General features: G+C 43.7%; 1 protein-coding gene across 6 annotated transcripts in view; it reads left to right on the top strand.

The window, feature by feature from the left end:
* Window positions 1-16,218, top strand: part of PTPRM (protein tyrosine phosphatase receptor type M) — a 660,655-nt gene that overhangs the window by 445,073 nt on the left and 199,364 nt on the right. For all 6 annotated transcript variants that reach the window (XM_040264647.1, XM_040264643.1, XM_040264646.1 and 3 more), the window contains exon 14: window positions 3,580-3,712. In XM_040264647.1, coding sequence (XP_040120581.1) covers window positions 3,580-3,712 — 133 coding nt within the window. The remainder of the gene's footprint in view (window positions 1-3,579; window positions 3,713-16,218) is intronic.

Below are 16,218 nucleotides of genomic sequence, written 5' to 3'. Positions count from 1 at the left end.
TAACAAGACAAGGGAAAAATATTGTTTAAAAAAAAACCTCTTGCCAACCAGTTTGTAAGTTACACTGTTACATTCGTAGATTTGGGTAAGGGGGAAAGAAGTGAGTGAAGTAGCTCAGTCCCATCTGACTCTTTGTGACCCCATGGACTATTTAGTCCATGGAATTCTCCAGGCCAGAATACTGGAGTGGGTAGCCTTTACCATTCTTCAGAGGCTCTTCCCAACCGAGGGATTGAACCCAGGTCTCCCATGTTGTAGGCAGATTCTTTACCAGCTGAGCCACAAGGGAAGCCCAAGAATATCAGAGTGGGTAGCCTATCCCTTCTCCAGCAGATCTTCCTGACCCAGGAATCGAACCGGGGTCTCCTGCATTACAGGTGGATTCTTTACCAACTGAGCTACCAGGGAAGCCCCAGGGGGAAAAGAAAAAAGCTACCAACTGCAACCACATTCTGTCACAGATTATCCTGACTGTGGCTGACTGACAGGTCACAGCCCCAGGTTTCCAAAGGGACAAATGGGAGAGAAGCACGTCCTGAGGGGGAGGGACAGAAGGAGGTCCATTTCAGGCAGGATGGAGGGCAGAGCACGGAGAAGGCAGGGATGGTGTGTCCCCGAGGGCACCTGCAGTTAATGACACACTTCTGTGAGTTTGTCCTGGGGTCATGATTTATTTCAGCCCAGTTTGTGTTTATGTTGTGCTTCTCCAGAGTAGTTGTAAACCCAGACTCCTCACTCAGCCCCTTCACCCAGGTAGTAAGCCAGTGACTGTGTGGGGAAACCTGCAGGGCAGCCCTCCTCTCCCTTTTTGAGTTGCTCCGCCATTTTGCACGATTCCTGCTGTGATCACCTTGCCCCTGTGTCCTGTGGAGGCTGAACATTGCATTTTCTTGGCCTTCAACATGAAACAAGTTGAATAAGTGCTAAGGAACAACGATGCTGAGCTTTGCTGGCTGCACAGCAGTACACTCTCCTGTTTGCTACAGGAAATGAGGCATCGCTGGGCTGATATCTCTCCCTGACCCCAGGATGGGCAGAGTCACACCCCAGTTCTCACAGAGCTTAGAGAAGAGGCTAAAGTACAATGAGACTAGTTGTTTAGTTAACAGAAGTAGACATGAGACCATCAATACGACCAGCTCTTCTCATGGAGTGTTTACAATCCTTGTAATTGTTTATATTTAAATTTTTAAGCCATATCCAGTTTTTCTAAATAATTTATTCCCTGAGTATTTATTGGCAAAATTTAGCTGCAAAAAACTTAGAGAATCATTTGTTTAGAAAGTCGTCTACCACCACCACCATACCACCCTGCTGCTGCTGCTGCTGCTGCAGCTAAGTCGCTTCAGTCGTGTCCGACTCTGTGCGACGCTATAGATGGCAGCCCACCAGGCTCCCCCATCCCTGGGATTCTCCAGGCAAGAACACTGGAGTGGGTTGCCATTTCCTTCTCCAATGCATGAAAGTGAAAAGTGAAAATGAAGTCGCTCAGTCGTGTCCGACTCTTAGCAACCCCATGGACTGCAGCCCACCAGGCTCCTCCATCCATGGGATTTTCCAGGCAAGAGTACTGGAGTGGGGTGCCATTGCCTTCTCCGATACCACCCTGAACACACCCTATCTCATCTGATCTCAGAAGCAAAGCAGGGTCTGGCCTGGTTAGTACTTGGATTGGAGAAAGTATACCTGGAGGACTTATAATCTATCTCTAGTGAGATAAATGGAGTGGCTCCCAGTGTGCCAGCATTTGGAAGAATAAAACCAAATAGTTTTTTTTTTTAAGTTTTCAAATTATATTTAAAAAATCAAAATTGAAAACCATTGGGCTTTTTGTCAGTTTTGTAAATTTGAGCTATGTTATTTTTTTGTGGATGGCTGTTTTGGCCTATTACTCATTTTTTAAAACAGACACATTTTAACTTAAATTTTTTCTTAACAGTTTAGTTAAAGAAGTACTGTCCTCCAAATCTACCACTTGGCTATGTGTTCCATTATCAGGGTGTATACTTCAGATGTAATTACAATAAAAAATGTTAACAGTGATATCTTCAAGGTTCATCTGACACCTGTTCGAGGGACATTCTTTCAAACAGAATAGCAGGACATCTCCCTGAAGTGGTCAGAAATAAAAATGTCCTGTAAAGAGTCATTCTATCCAGAAGGGCTTGTATTAATAAGGTGTGGTTTTTGCATCACGACTACTCTCCTTGCTCCTGTCGATTGGAAAGGACACGTGGGTGGAACCTCAGGCTGTGGTGTCTCCTGCCTTGTCCTTCTCTGATCTTGACCAGTTCCATCTATCTGATGGCCACAGCCATGTTCAAGGTCCAGAGTCTCATATAAAATCTTAATATGAATAACTTTTTAAAGAAGCGTTTATACATTCCCGGTGGAAACAGATGGCAAGTTTTTAGTCTGACCCCTGACTTCCCTGCTGTGACTCAGACCAAGCCCCATGTGGAGCGCATAGGACACAATGATGGTTAAGTTTTTCAAGAATCAGATGAACCATAAATGCAAAACCCAGTGGAAGGGTAGAAAGGGCTGGTACCAAGAGTCAGTGCTGATTTCATTTTTACCAACAAGAAGAAAATGGGAGATTTGAACATAAAATCTCCACTTTCCCAATGAGCTATATCAGTAGGGAGAGGGACGTGATGGCTCAGATGCCGAGGGCGGTCGTGTTCTGATGAAAAAGGGAGAAGCCCTTAGAAAGTGGATTCTGTTTAGTGAATAGAACATTAGAATCCTAATATTTTTCATCCCGAGCTCATTTAGCAGAGGTAATGGATATTTCATCAGACACAGATTTGACATTCCATAGCATTACACTGTAAACAGGATGGACAGTGTTTGGGAAATGGGAGAGCTAAGACGGTAGCCCCTGGCAGGCCCTGGTTATCTCATTTAAACAGTTACCAAATGTGCGCGACAGTAGTGTGATTGTCGGTTGCTTCCCACTTTGTGAATAAATTGCTTAGAAGGAGTCTTTGCCTACCAGATGTGACCTAGATTTAGCTTTTCAAAGGCGGGGGTGTCGGCGGCGGCGGGGGGGGGGTTAGTAATATCTCTATTGTGTTAAAAAAAACAATTGCTGGTAAAATGCACAGTAAGTGAGCTTATCTCCCCTCTCCAGGTGTTTGGGCTAATATGTTATGGAATTACTGCTTCATTTATGAAAAATAATTGGGAGAAATGTTCCAGCAAATCAAATTTGGATAAAGGCTGAGGATATCTATTGTGTTGTTAGGAAGTTTTTAAAAAGGGAGAAAGATCAGGGAGCCCATAGAGATAATAAAAATATTTTTAAAACTGTTTGAGAAGAGTCTCTCATAAAAGGGTCAGGCGTGGGTGTGCTTTCCAACTTGTGTTGGGGTTTAGTGAAATATGGAAGAACAATGAGAACAATTACACCCCTTTCAGCGCCTGTGAATGCTGCTGAAAAAAATCAAAGCCTGTCTGTCTGCTGGCTCCGATAAGTCTTATGACTCTGTTAAAGGTGGCAAAAATTTAAAAAGCTAACGTTTTTATTCTCCCTTACCCACCGTGTCTCTTTTCTTGTCTTCCCCCGTCCTGCAGGAGCCGCCACTCCAAAACCAGTCCCAGAACCCGAGAAGCAAACAGACCACACAGTCAAGATTGCGGGGGTCATTGCTGGCATCCTGCTGTTCGTGATCATATTTCTCGGGGTCGTGCTGGTGATGAAGAAAAGGTGAGCCCCTGGCTGTTGCCGTGCAGGTGCTTCTGGCCCACTGTTGGCCAAGAGGCTTCTCGTGCATGAAAGTGTTCTGTTAGTCCGTTGTCTTGGATGACCGAGCCACACCTGTGGCTCTGGTGGTTCGTATTTTGCATCATGTAGCAGTCAAGGTTATGGGAAAACATTTGGAGTCCGCAGCTGTGATTTTGTGTGACTGTGAAGAGCTTCTTGTGCCAGGTCAGCGTTAAGGATCAGGTGTCTACCCACCAGTTGGTACTTAAAGCTCAGCAGAATCAGTAAAATCACTTGTTCACCAGGAAATGTTCAGTATTAATACTTATTACCAACAGAATAGATCTTGAGGAATACAAGAAAAGAGACTTCTCCTCATGATAAGGAAGATAATGACAATGACGGAGTTTCTTGGCCCTACGTTATGTGCAGGCACCATGTCAGGGAATTAAACAGCACAATGTGCCACGAGAGAGGGACTCTCAGGATCAGACAGACAGTGACTCAGGGCGTGGACACATAAGGACAAGGACGGTAACATGTTGGGTATAGTAAGCTTGCCCCTTCTAGCCAGGGGTGGTCAAGGGAGGAGAAAAACACGTATGGCTGCAGAAAGCAATCGTCGCCTCCAATACATGAAAAATACACAATCTGTTTTGTCTTGTGGAAATGAGAACTTGCTTAATAATACAGTGTTCAGTTTATGTAAAAATGATCAACATAAAAGATAGATGGCAGAAAGCAGTAAGATAAATAATCCATTTTTTATGTAGTTTAAAATTAGTTATAAACAATTATATCCTACTGTATAGCACAGGAAACTATATTCAATATCCTGTGATAAACCATAATGGAAAAGAACATGAAAAAGAATATATTGAATATATACATATATATATATACACATGTAAAGAACCATCGCATTGCTATACAGCAGACATTAACACAACATTGTAAATCAACCAACTTCAATTTAAAGAAAAATTTAAAACAATGATAGAGTGTGAGCAAGGTTATAGATGACAAGAAGTGCAGATCGAGAGGCTGACAGAGCCAAGTCAAGGAGGTCTTGTCTGGTTGCCTAAGGAGCTAGACCTGGTTGTTAAGTCCACTGGTGGCCTTTAAGCAGGTAGTAATGGGATGTGCTTTTTCTATTAGAAAGATCACTCAGTGTTAAGGTTGAACCCAGCGAGGAGAGAAAAAGGCTCAAGGCAGGAAGACCAGCAACTTTAGAAACATCAGGAGGTTGCAGCCACTTGTAGGTCGATCTGGGGAGTCGAAGTAACACAAAGAACCTGTTGTTGGTGAGGCTGTGGGTGGGGGTGTCCCCACTACCCCAGTCATGGGGTGTATATGAGCTAGGACATGTGGGGCATGAAGAGGGGAGCTCAGCTCTGCACTTTTATGTCCAGTCTTCCTGTGCCATGGAGTGGACACGTCCCCTGGGCAGGTGGGGTGTGCTGGCATCCAGTGAGTTGGAGTCATCCATCCACGTGTGCCCAGCTGAAGCTAGGGCTCGAATGTGGGTGCTCAGGGTAACTGTCAGAAGGGGGTTGAAGGTGAAGGTCAAACCTTGGATATATCACAAGGATATTTAAGTGGTGAGCTAATATCCGAATGTATAGGCATACATATACAGCTTTCCTTGCTTCTTCTTTTGTATTTTGTTTACTGGTCCGGTGAGGCCTCAGGACGAGGCTCTGTCCTGGCTCATACAAGCCTAGCTGGTCCCCATCATTTCAGCTCCTCCTCCCTCTTGTCATCCACCTTTTCTTCCTTTCTCGTTGGTCACACATCATTTAATTTCACTCCATTTTTAAAATATTCTTTCTTGTGTTGAGAACTTTTGTGATCTGCTCTCTTAGCAGCTTTTAAATATATAGCACCGTAGTGTTGTATATATATAGACGCTCAGATGGTAAAGAATCTGCCTGCAATGCTGGAAGCCCAAGTTTGATTCTTGGTTCAGGAAAGATTCCCCTGGAGAAGGGAACTGAAACCCAGACCAGTATTCTTGCCTGGGAAATCCTATGGACAGAGGATACTGGTGGGCTACAGTCCATGGGGCTGCAAACAGTCGGACCCAACGGAGCGATTAACACTTACTTACTTACTTAATAGTATAGTGATATTAACTACAGTCACGAGCTGTAGTCATCCCATCCCCAGAACTTCTTTACCTTGTAGCTGGGAGCCTCTTCACTTTGCTTATCCCTGGCTTCCTTTTCTTTATCTTTTCTGCATCTCTAGCCGTCAGTCTCTATTTCTTTCTCCCTTACATCTCTGTCTTTTTCTTCCTCTTTTACTTCTTCATCACCCTTCATCCACTTTCTCCTGGATGCTCTTTTTCTCTCCCACCTCGATGTTTATATAGAAAGCTTATCTTTGGTACTGGTAGTTTGTACTATTTTTTTTTTGAAATATGATCCAGTATAAATTCTAAGCAGCCCTAGGCCTTTGCATGCCTAGATATTCAAACTAAGCATTTTGGAGAGTTGATTTTTAGTCATGGGAACGTGTTGGATTTTTGTGTCATCTGGCAAGTTCTCCATGAGGAATTGCCTGAAACCACCAATCCAGTTGCCCTCATGACCTTAGCTAAATGTTAATTCATCCTCCAAGGGTCTGCTTCTGCTGGATTAATTTATTATTCTACCTTGGACTCTCAGGCAGACACAGAGGTTATGTTATAAATTATGCATTTGAAGAAATTGCCGATGGTAACATATGGCCTTGATACAACTTTAGACTAAATTCCAATAACTCCTATCAAATTTGCATGATTATTTACTAGATGATAGCCTTAAAAGGGTTATTTTCACAGCACGTGCCACCTTGGTATTTGCTCTTTCTGAAATATAGAATATGCTGCCTTGTAAGGCAAATTTGTCAGAAACTTGTAAGATTTTGACCTGAACAATCATATGGTTCAGACTGTCCTAGTTAATAGAAATTCCAAAAACTTCTGATTGTTCAGGGTTTTCCCTCCAAATTGAAGCCTAGAATTTTAAATGTGTTTTTAACAGACCAGGTAAAACATGATAGTAATCACAGGTAAGTGGCTGGAGAGTTACTGATAAACAAGCTACAGGATTTGGTTAGCAGACAGGAGTTTAGATTTGGAACTCCTGGATCTGTATTTTAACCAACTCTGAGATTCTGAACTTCTTTGCCCCTTAGTTTATTCACCTATAACTTGAACAAACTGCACTCAACCATAATCTGAAGTCCCACCCATTCCCAAACTCTCAGGCTTTCTATTACGTGGCAGCTGATGATGACACAACTACCCAGCTGGCATCCTACGAGGGCAGTGAGGGCTCCTTATGTATCTCATGCTATAAACATACCCGGTCACTCCTCCAAAGCTCACTTTGTGCAGTGGATTCAAGTCTCCTTGGAATGTTGGCTGGTGAAGGTTCATCTTTCAGCCACATGCTTCCTGTTGTCATACAGTAGGTACTCAGATAAAGGGGAGCAGCAGAAAGATGAAATAAGAGAGAATGAGCAGGAAAGAAAGAGCTGGCTTTCATTGTAGTGTTGGTCATGTTTGCTGGTTCAAGCCTGTGCTCATCAAACTGGGAGCCCCACTCCTCCCCAGGCTAGACTCAGTCACCAACATGAGCTTATGTCATTGGTCATAAAGACAGCCTGAGCCAAGGAAAACATGTGGGTGAAGCAAATGCATCAGTACTTCTGGGAATATAGGCGGAAGTCTGTGCTGCCGGGGAAGAGTCAGTAGTGACCGTCTAGGTGGGTCAGTGTGCTGGGCCACGTGGGCCTGAGCTCTTGGGAGGGGGAAACAGCAAATTTCCCTTGAAGATGTTGCCAATTATTGTCTTAACTAAGATCGTGTGGGCTTCTGAAGGGCCAGCCTTCTCTAAAAATTAGTTACTGAAGGTAGGCCTGGAACAGAACCTGTAAAATCTGTTCTCTTTGCAACCCTATGGACTATACAGTCTATGGAATTCTCCAGGCCAGAATACTGGAATGGGTAGCCATTCCCTTCTCCAGGGGATATTCCCAACCAGGGATCGAATCCAGGTCACCCGCATTGCAGGCAGATTCTTTACCAGCTGAATTACCAGGGAAGCCCAAAATCTGCTCAGCTCATACTAACTCATGGAATCCTTTGACACCCAAGTCATAATGAATGAACACTGAGATGACCTTCAGCTTTATTTAGCTATAATGTTTTGTGAGTGAGTGAGTGAAGTCGCTCAGTCGTGTCCGACTCTTTGCAACCCCATGGACTGTAGCCTATCAGGCTCCTCCCTCCATGGGATTCTCCAGGCAAGAGTACTGGAGTGAGTTGCCATTTCCTTCTCCAGGGGATCTTCCCGACCCAGGGATCGAACCCAGGTCTCCCACATTCCAGGCAGACGCTTTAACCTCTGAGCCACCATAACCTATCACAAATTAAACTAGTTGTTACCTGTTTGTGAATATTTATATACTGGAGCCTGGCCTAGAAAACAAACCTACTTTCCTTAATGCCCTTTACAAAACCTTCACATGTATTTTTATTTATTTTATTCTTTAGGCAAAACAATTTCTTAGTATTTTCCTGTTCCCAGTTCTTTTGAGGGTGCAGTATTTTGATGCAGCAAATGTTAAGAAAGGGTGTTAAGATGAATATCTATGAAATAAAAAAATCTCTTGTAGAGTCACATGACAACACACTCAAAATTAATGTAAGTTGAGTAGAAGATACTTAGTTTTTATCATTTTCATTCCTGTATAATTAAATATATTTGTATAAATGAAAATGCCTGCATGTTCAACATTTTTTCATAAGGAATAATTTATCTCAATAACATCTTTGACAGAATTTAGTATATAAACACCATCAGTTTTTATCCTGATTAATTATATTTACTATTGTTTCTAAAATTGCTATAGATCTTTTAGAAATTTGAGAACATTTATATCAATTACAGTAATATTTCTGTCTTAGTCATTGTGGTAAATAGAAATTACAGAAGTTTTGACAAAATGGAAATCATTAAAGAGATACACAGTCTTGGTCAAAATAGCAAATGTTAGCTCTCCCACAGCATGAACACCTGTTATAGGTAAATATGACTGTTTTCATTCTGTAGCACAATACCTCACTCTCCTTTCCATAAAACATTTTAACAGATGTGCATTTTGCAAATGTGGGCTTCCCAGGTGGCTCAGTGGTAAAGAACCTACCTGCCAATGCAGGAGACATGGGCTTGATCTCCGGGTCAGAAAGATGCCCTGGAGAAGGAAATGACAACCCACTCTAGTATTCTTGCCCGGGAAATCCCACGGACAGAGGAGCCTAGAGGCATACAGTCTAGGGGGGTCGCAATCTTTTGTCAGACATGATTTAGCGGCTAGACAACATTTTGCAAATGCAGCTTATGTCATTAAATATTTAGCACTTTTCTATTGTATTTAAAAAACAGTGTAACTACCAAGAAAAAAAATTCAATACTGTAGGAAGAGTATCCCAAAACACCATGAAACCAAAAAGATAAGGGAGAAAAATCTGATGAAAGTCCACTTTCTAGATGCTTGGGACTGGTGCATGGGGATGATCCAGAGAGATGATATGGGGCGGGAGGTAGGAGGGGGGTTCAGGATTGGGAACTCATGTATACCCATGGTGGATTCATGTCAATGTATGGCAAAACCAATACAGTATTGTAAAGTAAAATAAAGTTAAAAAAAAAAAATAGATGTCTGCAATATGTGAGTGGAGGTAAGTTGACATTAACTGTAATTCCCTTACTAAACTTGTTTACACTTGAGATGGAATTTTTTCCACTATATTTAAGGGTCAGTTGCATGTGAAAAATGTCTCAAGTCTGAATGCTTTATTCAAAGTCCTGTTTCAAAATCACATTTTCTGAAACTGTATTGAGACAGTCCTGTGTAGCCATGTCTTTGTGACTGTTTAGACTATGTGTACTTAACATGTAGTCGTACAAATAATAATCAGGTGCTGAGACTCTTCTGCTCTAGCACATGCTTCAGTACACGTGAAACAGGACACACATGTACCCAACTGGTCTGGAAATGCCCTCCTAATTAATTAGCTAGTGTACTTTGGTTTTCTAGATGGTAACTGAATGAGCTCCTTGTTGTTGTTCAGTGGTAAAATATAAATTGATCTTATTTTTAAGATTTGTTTTTGATGTGGAATATTTTTAAAGTCTTTATTGAATCTGTTACAATATTGCTTCTATTTTAAATTCTGGCTTTCTGGCTGCACAGCATGGGGAATCTTAGCTCCCTGACCAGTGATGGAACCCTCACCGCCTGCACTGGAAAGCAAAGTCTTAACCACTAGACTGCCTGGGAAGTCCATAAGTTGATCTTTGTCAGTTCTTTTCTAACCAGGACTCTACGTGGTGACTCTAATAGCTCCCAAAGTCACACTGTTTCTGGATTTGATCTATTGGTTTATTTAACTATGTTCTACTGGGGGCTCCTTATAAATATTTTCTTTTAAAAAGGAAAGTAGGGAACACAGGCACCAGTTGTTTGTTTGTTTGTTTTTTTTTTAATTTAGCAGGAAGAAAGTGTCAAAATGATAAGAGGCAGTTACCGGACTTTAGAATCTCACAACCTTGGTTCACAGCTCCTACTTGGTGCTGGCGTAAATTCAGGGGTGTCGTGTAACCTTGTGTTGGCATAAACTCAAGGGTGTCACATAACCTCGTGTTGGCGTAAATTCAGGGGCGTCACGTAACCTCTCTGAACTCACTTGCATTGCAGATGTGAAATGTGATGATGATGACTTGTACTTCATGGGGCTGGGGGTGGGAGGGGAAGGTAGGAAAATTAAGTGAGAGGACTCAGGCACATAGTTCAGTTCAGTTCAGTTCAGTTCAGCCGCTCAGTCGTGTCCGACTCTTTGCGACCCCATAAATCACAGCACGCCAGGCCTCCCTGTCCACTCCTGGAGTTCACTCAGACTTGGATCCATCGTGTCAGTGATGCCATCCAGCCATCTCATCCTCTGTCGTCCCCTTCTCCTCCTGCCCCCAATCCCTCCCAACATCAAAGTCTTTTCCAATGAGTCAACTCTTCGCATGAGGTGGCCAAAGTACTGGAGTTTCAGCTTCAGCATCATTCCTTCCAAAGAAATCCCAGGGTTGATCTCCTTCAGAATGGACTGGTTGGATCTCCTTGCAGTCCAAGGGACTCTCAAGAGTCTTCTCCAACACCACATAGTTGGTGCTTGATAAATAGCAGCCCAGAAGTTCAGGAAGCTGTTCAAGATCATGTGGGTGGTACTCGGAGAGCCTGGGGTACATCCAGGTGTGTCTTACTGTTCCCACCTGCTGCCCTGGTCGCAGCAGTCAAGCTCAGAGGTGCCTCTCACTCAGTAAACCTCAGCTGCTCTTTGTAACCAATAGTTAGAGACACCAAACAGTCACCATCTTGTTGCTATTTACTCTTGCCGGAAATCTACATGTATTTCAAACTGGCAGCATGTTTTAATCTCCTTTCTGAGCTATCACTGAAGAATAGCTGCAGGATCACTTTTTCCTCTTCCTCCTTAACAGAAGCGTTTTGTAAATCCTTTCGAATGTGTGTGTTCATGGCATTCTTAGAGCCATCGGTTTTCTCCTGAGAACTCACAGCAGAGAAGATGCTGTGTCCTCGTCCAGTTAGTGAGTGAGAGAGCTTTGTTGAGTTTTATAGTAAGCCTTCAGCAATTGAGCTTCACTCCCTCCTTCTCAGACACGAACCCTAGGATCTGGGGGCTGTGGAGGGTCTGCAGGACCCTGGAGATGGGAGGCTGACACAGGCCCCCACGAGCTGTGTGGCCTGCAAGCTGCTGGCTTTGTGACCCCAGTTTCCTCAGTGTAATGCCCCGAATGGGTTCCAGCTGGTGCTAGTGGTAAAGAACCCGCCTGTCAATGCAGGAGATGTAAGAGATGCGGGTTCGATCCATGGGTTAGGAAGATCCCCTGGAGGAGGGCATGGCAACCCATTCCAGTATTCTTGCCTGGAGAATCCTATGGACAGAGGAGTCAGGCAGGCTACGGTCCATGGGCTCACAAGAGTTGGACATGATGGAAGCGACTTAGCATGCCTGCATGCAGTGTCCAGAAGGCGTCATAATAGACCTTTCCTAGAGTGTTCGGAAAAGACGATGTGTCATCAGCATTGTGGTGCTGGCCCCAGTACTAACAGTGTGGTCAGTGCACACACCATGCTGCTGCGCTGTCCACTCTCAGGCCCGTCACACACCTTAAAGTCTTAGTTTCTGCCCCTAGAGGCCAGCAGGACCAGGAGCTGGAGGGAGTATGGCGTCAACTTGCAGAGCGTGGGTCTCTGTTGAGAAGGTGGCTGGGAGGAAGGCCACCAGGGGCACAGCTCATGGTCCCCGCAGCAGGGCCAGGTCTGAGTGGAGACTCTGGAGCTGAGAGCACAGAGGAAACTGCTCCCGACCAAACTGGCCCGCGGTCTTCCTTGTGCAGAGGCCCCTGCTCCATCTGGGGTTTTACTCCCTACAGAGAAGGAAGCCGGGTGCTGGGGCCCTGATAGTGCCTCCCTTGGGGGTTTCCTGCTAAGCCCCAAGGTCATGTCAGTGGGCGTGGCCTGTCTATGGGTATCTGAACCTGTCAGACCCAGACCCAGTCCAGGGCCGGTCATCAGGACAGAGGACAGGGTTCTCTCTCTCCCGTATCCGGAGTAGCACCCTGCATCTGTAGGGATCCCAAGCCCTCTTCACAGCCCCGGCCTCTCAGCTCTCACAGAAGCATCTGAGGGTGAACCCTCTGGCCATGAGACCGGCCCTGAGCTGGGCTCTCTCTGCCACCTCAGGGCACAGCCGTCCTACTGATGCCTACCTGAGTGCCCTGGAACTTTCCACCACAGCTCCTTTGTATCTTGTATCCTAGCACAGCTTATTAAAACATGTTCTTTCTCTATATCTTACCTTTGAGGTTCAAGTCTAACAGAACCTATAACGAGATTGCATGTTTACCACTGAAACTGATGGTTCTCTGAGGTGGCTGGCCCCCAAGGCTGTGTTGATGTTCCCAGCTCTGTCCCCTCAGGCTCTTTGTGCTCTGTAGAGGGTGTCCATCTCATTCATGTTGACATGACCTTGCGTTCTAGTTTGTAGAGTAGGAAACACCCAGGACATGAAAGCTGAGGATGCTTCATTTAGGATGATGGGATGACAACCATCATCCTAAGACAGACATTGCTAAACCTGTCTTCTTGGTCAGCGAATCTGTGGATTCAAACTTAATATTATCACTTCTTCAATTCTTTCTTGTTTTGTATTAATGACTAAAACAGTAATGAAAAATACTTTGACTATAGGAAATATATATAGGTTAAAAAAAAAAGAGCAAACCAGTGTCTAACCTGACTTCTTTAGGCAAAATTCATGATCCCTCTAACATAAATCTGAATTTCTTTTTAAGGAGGAAAGAAATTATAGCTGAAATCTTTAATCTTCTTTAATCGTTTATGAAGAAGATAAAGAGGAGCTACCTTGTTAATTAGCAGAGGATGTTATTTCTTTTCTTTTCTTTTCTTTTTTTTTTTTGCATATCTCAGCTTTACAAGATGCTGCAGAAAATAATGTATTGACAAATAGGAAAGGCATGTTGTTGCCCACCGTCCTCACAGACTTTGCCCTTCAAGCATCATGCTTCATTAGGTCCATTGGAAGGAGTTTGGGTTATTTTCATATATAGCTCCCCTCTTGGCACTGACGTGGTGAAACTAAAGTAAAGCTATTTTTATGGGTTTTACTGCAGTAAGTAAAAACTGACTCACTTACTAAGTCCAACCTCCTTCTATTTGTTTGTAAGAACAACACAAAACCAGAACTTGACCAAAATGTAGGCCAGGTAATCCCGTCTAAGCATGGCCCATTTTCTCTCTCCTGCACAGCCAAGCATGAATATAACTTTCTATGTTAGTTATATTCCTGAGATGACTTGGAGCCCTATGGCCCGATGCCAGAATTCCAGTGTGGACCTAGTGTTTGGTGCTTCCCAGATCCCCCTTGTCACAGTGCTCAGGCTGCCCTCTCCATGCATTCAGCCTCCTGAATTACCTGGGTGCCATCTGCCTCTGCTCTTAGATCCTAGCATGTTACTGACTGTGATGTGGTCCTTTCTAATCATCTTTGACACCCTTCTCACACCCAGCACAGTCTTTGCCGCTAGTGGACATGTAGTACATTTAGTAATTAAAGACTGAAAACACTCCTTTCACACAAGTCCTTCAGTGCTACCCTGGCCTTTGAATTGCTGTTTATTATAGGGATGTGTAAGTTTTATAATACAAGATGCTGTATTAATTTTTCCATACTGTAGGGTTTTTGGTGAACAGATTCCTTCTTTTGAAAAGTATAATTTTTAAACATCTGAAATAACAATTACTTAGGTTTTCAACTTGATGTATTAAAATCATTTAAATGAATAGGGATATATTTAAATTCAGATACAGCTTAATTAAAAGAAAAATGGGCTCATATCTATCATTTACTTAAAGTATCACTTATTTTTAAACCACCTTTGAAACATTTTTCATAAACAGTGTACTTCACAAGCAACAATTGAGATAGAAATTATTATATTCACAAAATGAATTAGAGCGTCAAGATGAATTTTTCTCTATACAATGAGCACCTGCCCTAAATAAATTAGAATATCCAGTTTTCCAGGTCTTCCATTCAGTGGGCTCACAATGGAAATGCTCAGCCTCATGTCTTGGTAATTCACGTGGGTCTGCAGCCCTGTAGCCACTGACAGCACTCCTGCTGCTCCACATGGCTCTGCTCCTTCGAGTGCATGTGATGAGAATTTATGATAAACATTAGCTCACTGGCCTTATATCAGAAGGAAAACAGTAAGAGAAACAAAGTCAGGGAAAAGCCATTTCCTGAGCGGCTTAATGTCCATGTGTCAGAACATCCTTCTTCCTTTTACCTGATGTGTCTAACCCGGGTGGTGGGTTTGGAGTCAAAAGTCAGCTGTGGAAGAACTTGGCCACTCCTCAAAGTGGATCCGTGCCTGATTCCTAGGAGTAGTCCTCACCTTTGCTAAACAAAAAGGGGGGGGGCCCACATCTCAGAAGTACATTAAGACCCACAGGAACAAAGTGGTGACGTAGCATTAACTAAAACTCTTGGCTCGGCGGCTGTCATCTGGGAGTGGTGTTGTCACCTTCGGGGACAGTTGGACATGCTTGAGGGTGTCTGCATGAGGAATGGCTTAATTGTACACATCTGCCATCTGCATGGTTCCGCAGTCACAGTAATCAAGATTCTTCTTTATAATTTATCAAGATTTGGCTGACTCGGAGTTCAGGCCTGAAAGTCGCTGGAGGCCTAGTTTAAGCATCACAGTCAAAACTGCCTCCCGGGGGGCCAGGAAAACTGACCAAGTAGTGAGGAAGGTCCTGGAGAAGAACAAGTCTAGAGAAGATCTGGGCTGTTTGGGTCCCTTAGGTGTGCTGAAATGTCACAGACAGTCCTCTTCCCTTCAGCCCCTGGAGAAGCTAAAAGTTTTGACTTCTTTTATTAAATCTACTAAAGTTTTTATCATTGGCAACTAACCATCTTTTGATACTCTGTTGGCCAGATAAAATGGGTATCCAATCACCAATCATCAATTGCTGATTCCCAATTCTGTTTTAAGATAAACAAAGCAGGAGATGTGAAAATGACCCTATTTAAAAATTCACCTACAGCGCTTCTGGCTGCAGATGATGTCTTAGGCCAGGAAAAGACAATGCACTCCTTCCTTGTCCACGTCCTTAGCGTCTGTGGTGGTGGTAGTTTAGTCGGAAGTCACATCCAACTCTTTATGACCCCATGGACTATAGCCCGCCAGGCTCCTCTGTCCATGGGATTTCCCAGGCAAGAGTACTGGAGTTCGGTGCCATTTCCTCCTCCACCTCAGCTCCTGAGATGCCCTCAAATAGGTGAATAAGTGGCTCCTGCTTGGAAACGCATGATCATTTGAGCTTCGTTTATCTTGTCTGCAATGCTGACAGTAGTTTGGATAGTGGATCCCCAGTTTATGACAAGAGCAGTCCCCTCCTTCTGCACGTAGAATGGCTGTTGACTTCTGTATCTCTACTCAATGGCTGCACATAGAATGGTTGTGACGAGAGCAGTCCCGTCCTTCTGCACGTTGAATGACTGTTGACTTCTGTATCTCTACTCAGTGGCTGCGCATAAAATGGCTGTTGACTTCTGTATTGCTCTCTCTAAGCCAGGTCGGGAAACTTTGGAATCTAGAGGAGCTTCAGATTGCAACATCTATTGCAGCGCCATCATTCAGAAGATTAACATTAAATTTATTAAATTTTGTTTCTATTTTAATCATCTTCCTGGTCTTTCAAAACAGTTCCTCTGCATAGGTGAAAGGTTCCTAGGCTGCCCTTGAAGCCGAATCTGGCGGCTGCACTCCGACTCTGAATTAAATCTCAGAGAGAGTTTTGGATAAAGTAGACGAGAATAGCTTTATTGCTTTGCCAGGTAAAGGGGGGCC

The sequence above is a fragment of the Oryx dammah genome, unplaced genomic scaffold (assembly GCF_014754425.2).
Source record: "Oryx dammah isolate SB20612 unplaced genomic scaffold, SCBI_Odam_1.1 HiC_scaffold_22, whole genome shotgun sequence".
Classification (NCBI taxonomy): Eukaryota; Metazoa; Chordata; class Mammalia; order Artiodactyla; family Bovidae; genus Oryx; species Oryx dammah.
This window is presented reverse-complemented; position numbering and strand designations above follow the sequence as displayed.